Genomic DNA, 8,788 nt, shown 5'->3' with positions numbered 1-8,788 from the left:
CCTCCTCGCCCGATGAAAAGGTCTATACATAAGAGAAAATATTGCATCGAAGAGCTGACAATTCTCGCAACCTATTAGGAAATATGCCGAAAAGGGTTTACCAAAACGCATTATTTTACTGATGTGTGCTTTGGTTCACATTAGACTGAAATGCCAAGTCCTCAGGTGAAGCAAGAAACCGGTGAAGCGTGAACATACGACATTGGAAGTGGTCTCGCGGAGTGCTGTGCCGTGGACACACTTAGTTCCCAAAATCGTTATTTTCCGCTGGTTGTTTGTGCACCCATAAACTGCACAGTGCTGGCCTGTAGCCTATTCATGAGTATATATGCCATTATTTACGAGCGGAAGTCATTCGTGACAAAAATAAACGGAAACATCGAAGGAAAGCTACCACTCCGCAATGCAAGCGCAAGGCAAGCTCACAGTCCAGACCGAACAGGCACCACTGGCACATACTCTCCACGCCAGACCGTCGGAAGCGCCCTCGTGAAAACGTCTATAGGACATGCTTCAACTCAGTGATACAGCAAGCCTTTCAAAGAAAAAAGTTTGTTATGCATTCCTGCAATAAAAGAAAAAGTTTAAATCAGTGTTCCTTCATTCACCCGCATCTCGACCAAAAAAAAAAAAAAAAAAACCCCACCTAACTCACCTTTTCTGGCTATAGTCAGGTTTTAGAGACTGTACATGTAGAAATACCCCGAATTTATTTGCAAGTGCATTAGGTAACATTGCAAACATACCTTTATATCTGCGGGGCTTGCAAAGGTACAAGGGGGATGGAGGCGGTGGGGGTAATAAACGGGCAAGAACTTGGAATAAATACATTTCTTTAAAAACAAGGACAAGTTAAAACTGGTGCCTCATAGACACTAGTAGGCATGCTAGATTTCCTAGTCCTTCGAAGGTACTTTGGTTGTTGATATTCCACAGATACAGTGCAACTCTTTCTCTTAAGCAAAGCCTTATTAGAGTATGATATAAACAAAATAACTTTAGGTGAAAAATACCGTGGAACCGAATAAATAATGCCGAATACAGACAAGCGCAATGAAACTAATAGCACCCGCCGCGGTTGCTCAGTCAGCTAAGGCGTTGCGCTGCTGAGCACGAGATCGCGGGATCGAATCCCGGCCGTGGCGGCCGCATTTCGATGGAGGCGAAATGCAAAAACGCCCGTGTGCTTGCGTTGTAGTGCACGTTAAAGAACCCCAGGTGGTCAAAATTAATCCGGAGCCCTCCACTACGGCGTGCCTCATAATCAGAAGTGGTTTTGGCACGTAAAACCCCAGAAAGAAGAAGAAGAAAGAAGAAGAAACTAATAGCGCGTATTATGCACTGCGCACTATTGGAGCGCTTGGTGCGCAATGACGTTTCCGAATGTAGCTCACAACCTGCCTTTTTTGCGAACTAAGAAACAAGCACTATCAGCTGACACAAATATCATCTCTACTTCAAGTTACGCTGAATTTCAAAATATGCAAACAAAGAAGAAAAAAAAAATGCCCTGTATGACCGCCGCTGTTGAAAACTAGGATGAGCTGCATGCTTCGGAAACGCACGCGTTTTATTTCAACGTTTCATGTGCTCCTGGCTCGTTCAAGCTGCAGTCCCCGTTACGCGGTTCTAGCGCGCACTCTTGCTGTTTCAGGCGTCCGCGGAATGCACGGGAGCGAGCGGCGCGTCGTCTGCATGCTAGCACTGCTCCTTGGACCCCTCGTGAGGGCGCGCGTGTAGTTGTCGCTACCTTTGAAATATTTGAAAAATGGAGGAGCCTTACGCGGGGCGCTGCGCAGTGTGCGCCACCTACCAGCTTGCCCGTTCGGCTATCTGGCGCGCCCTATCTGCTTTGACGTTCTGCCGGTCTCGTGGCACTGACGTAATCCTGTGCACCAGGCCAGGCTCGCTGTCGGAGCGTAGTGAGCGTTGCCAAGGGCAGCCGGCAACTCTCAGCGGTATCGCTCGACGCCATCCGCCGGAATCAAATGCCGTCAAACAGCATGTCGTCGTCACCACTACGTGTTCTCAAGACGTTCGCTGCGTCAGGTTCGTTGTGTGCGCACTGTTCACATTTGTACTGCGCTTCAATACACGTGTATGCGAACGTTAGACCTGTGGTCTCGTGGCGGCACAGTTACCGCAACGAGTGCGAAGTGTGCCCGTAGCGCCTACTGGAGCCACATGGCACGCGGTGGTCCAGTTGTTTCGAAGTTCATGCAGACGATGGGAAAATGTGTTCGCCACGTCGTTCCCCCATGAAGGTTGTTATCAACGGTGATAACGACGGAATGATAATGAGCCATCATATTTCTGCTGCTCGTTCTGTGTGTCCTCGTCAGCACAACTTTGGTTTAATCTCCTTGCTTTTGTTTGCCTCTGTTCTCTCTGTGGGCCTCCAGTGATGGCTTTGTGTGTGCATATGACAGAACCGCGCAATCGAGCTGTGAAACGCCAGTCAAAGTTTGTGCGCGTCGCCCCCGGCAGAGTTGGATCGCACCCGATATGTTGTCATCTACAGCGAAAACACTACGCCGAATAGATTGGCTGGCGTTCGTGCTCGTAACGTGCACGTACTGTTCGTCCGAGGCCAAAGAATGGCGCAGAGCGAACGCCACCTGCCCAAAGCTGTCGCATTGCCAGTGTACTGTCGTAAAGAAAGGGGCTTTGACCTCGTGCAGGAACGTCGTCAAGAGACAAGAACTGGACGCAGACATGGCCAAGTTAGCGGGCATCGTCCACTCGAGACTCACTTTCGATGATGTCCAAATCACAGAGCTGCCAGCTTCGTGGTTCTCCAACCATTCAGTAATCATGCTAGTCGTCAAAAACTCCCCCCTTCGCGAGATCGAAACGGGGGCCGTCAGCGGCATCGACAGGCTATCGCGCCTGCTGCTGGAGAAGGACCAAATCGAGGTTGTGCCGTACGATCTGAGTGCAGCGAAGCGCCTGCGCTGGCTTTATATACGAAAGAACCACATCAGATCCCTGCAAGGCATGTTATCTTTGCCCGAACTGTTCGAATTGGATCTACGCTTCAACGCCATTGAGACGATAGATGAAAAATATTTCTCGGGAATGGCTAATCTGCGGAGTCTTCTGCTGTCTTCAAATAAGATACAGCACCTGCCGCGTATGCTTTTCAAAGATACGAAAAAGTTGAAGTATGTGGAGTTTCGCAGCAACCGGATTACAATGATCAACGCCTTGTTCGACGATCTGCGCTACCTAGAGGTGAGAGTCAGTTTTTTTTTAATTGTCCATTGATTAGTACTGAGAATAAAATAAGCACGTGTAATTAAACTTATTACTGATCAGGGCCCGAATTCACAAAGTTTTGCGTTACTAAGTGCGGTTTGCCAATGGCGAGCCACCTTCGCAGCTAATACATACAATATTACAATTTCCTGGCTTCTGCTCTTAAGAACAGTTCTATAATAAATTCTTTCCCTTTTTTGTGTGTGAATAGAGACACATGCATTCACACTGTTGGTTTATTTAGGATAGCTCCGTTTTTACCTCAAAATCGACATACGAGTACACTCTGTCGAATCGTTAGCCCCATCACTAAAGGTAAGGTGTGTGCAACGGGTCGTGTGTCGCCCCAGTTCCTAGTGACTCGCTTTTAACTAAATTTGACATATATCCATCGAATGCCCTAAAAAGCTTAAAATTGAAGAAATTTTTAGGTTCACACAGACGACCTAATTTCTTCAGAGCGACTAAATTGTATTTGTGTCTGATATTTTAACAAAATAAGCACCTCTAGGACTAATGCACGAATTGCCATAAATGACCAGATTAGGTTTTCTGACCTCAAACTTGGTATGCACGCTGACCATACGTGCTGGGTGTTCCATCCTCGCGGCAGCAATCCACCAGCTCCCTTTTAGTTCTGCGCACTCAACAACCTCACCAGTGGCACATGGAAATTGTGCATCAATGCCTTCGAAATACATTGCCAGCACAAGATGACTGAGGCCTTTCAATAGAGAGCTTTAGATTAAGGGGACGCAAGCGTAGGGGCCCCCTAGCGCTTGGGGCTGCGGTACTGCGCACGCGCAGACCGGACAGCGCGTGCGCAGTACCGCGGCCCCAAGCGCTAGGGGGCCCCTACGCTTGAGTTCCCCTAATCTAAAACTTTCTAATAGCACTCATTGCGTTTGACAAATGATGGTTACCTTGTAAGCTAATGGGGCGTGACGTGCCGAGAACAGATTTCCAGAAGCACATAAGTGAATTTGTTGAGTGTGTGGAAAACGTGTACGTCATACACCTTAGATATGGCATTCTGTCGGGCATACTGACCACTGCTTAATTAATGATAGATTAAGATAATACAGAGAGCGAAAGGATGTATAGAAAAGCAGTGAGTTTAACCAGAGATTACCAGAGCATACAATGCCAAGCGTACACACGAAGGCTGGCTGTCAGCGTATTGAAGCACGTGCCTTTTGAGCAGTCACAGACATTGTTTAACAGGAGAAATAATTGAGGCCCTAAAGACTGCAAGTTCAAAGGATGTCTTCGTCAACACCCCTTCGATTGCTCTATCAGAAGAGGAGGTGCGATTTCTTAGGCATGAGAGTAGATAGCCTTTTGTTAATTTTGATCAAACTGTCTTTCTTAATTTGATTTTTTTTTTTAAATTTGCACATGACGGTGCGCTGGCGGTGACGGCGGTTTCTTGTATATGTTTTCTCACGCCCAGCCTAATCTTGTTGGAGGAGGGAGGGGCTTGGTGCTAGCTATAGCCGTATTTATCCTTGCAAATCAGCGATTGCTCCGCCCGATCGTCTTCTTTCAGCTTATGTGGACCTAAACATACCCCAGCGCTAAATGTGGTGTAAGTATGTCGCTTATCACTAACGCTGCCAAGAGGGATAAATAAGGGAACTATATAGGCGGAGCGAAGGTAAGATGTCTCCACTCCATCAAGTATACAGCTCACACCCACTGACAGTCCAGTCTTCCTACATTAAGCGATTGGTGACGATTAGCAAACAACGCTAAACGTCGCCACTCAACTTGATAAATTAGTGTTATTAATAAACTTCAGTAGGAGGCGAATCACCTTCTGAAAATTCTGTCTGTCTGTGGACAGACCACGCAAGTCCTCCGTGGTTGCGCATGGAGCCGTTGTACGTTTCAACCCACCCAGGGGAGCCTTTCGCTCTTCGACAAACTCTGGGAATAAGTAATGTTTTACGTCACTATGATCGTGACGTAGCGAGCACAATGGTGATGTTGATATGCTGTATAATGTGTAGCCAAGCCGAAGTTCGCGCTGACAGCGTGCGTATATGGTGCAGTATGGACGTTTCTGATCGGCTGGATACCTTGGGCAAACAAGGATTGGAACAGTGCAAACCAGGCAGAGCGAAAGTAGCTCACGATACCTGCTCTGAGTAGTCGCTCGGTACTTTGAAGTACTCCCACCGCTGGCCTGTACGTCAGTGCTTCGCGCGCAATACTGTCGGCAACTTCATTTTTAGACATACCTTAGACCATATGGTCGCTTAGTGTAAATAATGAAGGTTTTTCTGGGCGAGTTGGTTCATGGCAGAGAAAAAAATAATAGCGGAAAAGGAACAAGGATGAGACGAGAGTAGACCACGCAAGCGCCAGACCTGTTCTCGTCTCGTCCTTGTTCCTATTGCGCTACTGTTTTTTTTTTTTTTTTTCTCAGGGTAACATAGTTTGAGCCCCTTTTGAAGTCAGAAGCACAGAGCAAAATTAGTTTCAAGGAAAGCCTCAGGAACACTGATGATTAGAAATGAGCAGCTATACAGAGTGCGCAGATATGTGTTCTCGAAAAGCGCGGGCTCGGAATGGAGAAAGAGGTCAAGAAATCTGGCAACCAAATGCACAGTAACTGAAAGCGTGAATAGCCAACCCGGAGTCCTCAAAAAGAAAATGAGAGAAACAGAGACCTTAAATTGGATGCAGAGGATGGAAACAAAAATGTTCGTGGTTTTTTACCAAGACGGAAAACAAAAAATAGGGAAAGAAAATTTCTACGATATAACACAGAAATCAGCACGTTGCTTTTTGAGGCCCGATCTGGCTGCCTGAGTACGAAAACATAAACAGAAGCTAATATTCGCAACCGGGTAAGACCTGTGTCTGCTGAAGAAAACACCCAGCGACTATGCACCTTTTCGACGAGAACGCCCTGGGCGTCGCCATAATGCGCTCCTCGCGCAAGAGCATTGCAGAAGCTACCACGCGTGCCTTTGTACGCCCGCAACTCAGTCCAGAGAGGAGGTTTTCGCTGTCAAAGATGAAAACGTCTATAATGGCCACAAATTAAATGGAGCGCGAAGGAATTCACCTAGCCAGAACCGCAGGGAGCGTCCAATTTCCAGAAGCCCTGAGCTGTTGTGAGCGTTAACTGGTCAGTGGTGCAGATAAACAAGAGACGATTGCAGTATTGGTGGGCGAAAAAAGCAAGGAAGAGATGGGGACGGAATTGTTACGAGCATACTTTACGAGACAGAGCGTACGGAACACGAGACATCGTACTCTAGTATTCCGTACGAGACAGGTGCACGGAATACTAGAGTACGATGCGGAAGCGCGCAAGTATGCATAGGTCACACAGGCTCGGTGAGTATTTGTTGCCACCCCGCGATACAAAGGGGAGGCCATTAGCGTTGATCGTCATCATCAGCAGCTTTTTCATTTTGTCTCCGGCGGCGACGGCCGCAGCGTATCCCCCTAAATACTTGAAACGCGCTGCTGCGATCTCTGTTATATTGCTCACGATGGTACTGCGGGTTTCCGCTACGATTTGTTTCCTATTCGACAGAAGCTATATTTTTACCGACCAAGCTTCATATAGCGGCGGCGTTCTTTGAAGTTGCAGGATAATCGTCAATACGATTACTACTTAACAAATTTCAGTAATTAACTTTTAATTAAAGACTTTATGGGACAGGTTGTAATTTCAGTATTGAATTCACCCAGTACTCAAAACATAGCCTTCTGCTAGAAGCTATGTGCCATGCACTAGTATCGAGGATTCTGTATTGCAGTTACCGTTAATGTGTTTCCGCACTGTGGAAAAATGCAGTACGGAAAACTGTTAACTGTTACAACCGTGCATTTCACGGTAAATTTTGATTCAGCATATATTTTAACAAAAACACACATTTGTTACCGTGTACTCTTGACAACTGTGTTGGAACTGTGCTATAGTTTGAACACCTTCTCAAATATTCGTTCGAACGTTTAAAATTGCGAGATAGAGCTCGGTTGTCTCAAGGACCATGTTTACTGAGTGCACAAAGCGGTTCAAACATTTCCATGATTCCCACAAGCGTCATTTATTTGTTTACTTTTCAGGTCCTCGATTTAAGCCGCAACGTGATCACAGACATCGACGATTTAATGGCATCCAGAATGCCTTACCTGAAAACTATTAATCTCGAGGATAACCGCATAAACGTTATCCCTGAGATATCAGCGTCCAATGCAATGATTGAAAGAGTTCTTCTTAATAGGAACCAAATTAACGAAGTAAGGCACGGAGCCTTCGCGTCACTGGAAGCAATGTCTCGTGTCGAGATGAGCAACAACAGCTTATCCTCCTTGGACAAGTCGGTTTTCCATGCGGACTCAAAGTTGGAACATCTTGCACTGTCAGGAAACGACATAACCAGCATACGAGGGACGTTCAGAAATATCCATTGGATTAAAGAATTGGTCTTGGCCTTCAACGAAATAGAGGACATAACGGATGCCTTCAAGGAACTTGCGCTACTAAGGGTGCTTTCGCTGAGGAACAACTTTGTGTCCCATGTTCGAGATGGCACTTTCAGCGACAACCCTGGACTTGTTGAGATAAATTTGAGTAATAACAAAATACAGTGGATCGGAAGAAACGCCTTCAAGGGTCTTGTGACGCTGAACAAATTGATTCTCCATGGCAACCAGTTGCTGTCCCTCAACGGCTCTGTAAGTAATCTGCTCTTCGTGCAATATCTGGACGCCTCGTTTAACGCAATACAGTCCTTGGAAGAGGGAGAGTTTTCCAACAACGGCCATTTGACTTACATCCAACTAGCGTACAACAACATCAGCGGCGTGCGAGGGGCATTCACTGGAGCCACAAGCCTGGTGGGGCTCGTGCTTAGAGGAAACCAAGTGCGGTTGCTACGGCGCACTGACTTCACCGAGCGACTGACTACCAAGCCGACTCTCACTCTTGACGGTACGAGCTCACTTATTTACTTGCTTTGTTTCTCTCGCTGCTAAAAATTATTCAAGATAGCTTTAGGCTTTGGACGAACCACTGAAGTTCGGCAATATGTGCCTTTTAGCAGGGAGTCCTGTAACGATGAATGAACGTTTTTATTTATTTCTCAGAGAGATAACGGCTCATATTAAGTTCTCAGTGGTCGCTTTTGTCACCCTTCTCTAACGCTCTTTGTCGGACGTCTCTTGAAGTAAGCAAATTCAGCGCGAAAACACACGCCATCAGTAATGTAGCGACCATTATGTAAACATGTATTAAAACAAAGGAAACGCTGTTGTTATATAGAACACTGTTGTTATAGAATCTGGCGGCCCCTCGCCAGATTCAGGCATGGCAAACAGACAAGCGCAGTGCGTAGATCATGCGATGACGATAGTGTATGCAAACTATTACCCTAATGCACGCCGCGAAAACAGCTGAAAATTGAAACTAAAGCGCGCGCGCCCTTTATTTTTGCGGCCGCTCAGCCCGCAAATAGCGATGACGTCACAGGAAGTGACCTCGGCGTGTAGCGCACAAAAAGCCGGC

General features: G+C 46.6%; 1 protein-coding gene across 2 annotated transcripts in view; it reads left to right on the top strand.

Moving 5' to 3' along the window:
• The first annotated feature begins 1,687 nt into the window (after nucleotides 1-1,687).
• Nucleotides 1,688-8,788, top strand: part of LOC119463191 (protein toll-like) — a 28,180-nt gene continuing 21,079 nt past the window's right edge. For both annotated transcript variants that reach the window (XM_037724118.2, XM_049668089.1), the window contains exons 1-2: nucleotides 1,688-3,234; nucleotides 7,348-8,215. In XM_037724118.2, the coding sequence (XP_037580046.1) occupies nucleotides 2,506-3,234; nucleotides 7,348-8,215 (1,597 nt within the window). In that variant the 5' untranslated portion in view covers nucleotides 1,688-2,505. The remainder of the gene's footprint in view (nucleotides 3,235-7,347; nucleotides 8,216-8,788) is intronic.

The sequence above is a fragment of the Dermacentor silvarum genome, chromosome 1 (assembly GCF_013339745.2).
Source record: "Dermacentor silvarum isolate Dsil-2018 chromosome 1, BIME_Dsil_1.4, whole genome shotgun sequence".
NCBI classification, from domain to species: Eukaryota; Metazoa; Arthropoda; class Arachnida; order Ixodida; family Ixodidae; genus Dermacentor; species Dermacentor silvarum.
Note: the sequence above shows the minus strand (reverse complement) of the source record. Positions and strands in the feature narration are given on the sequence as shown.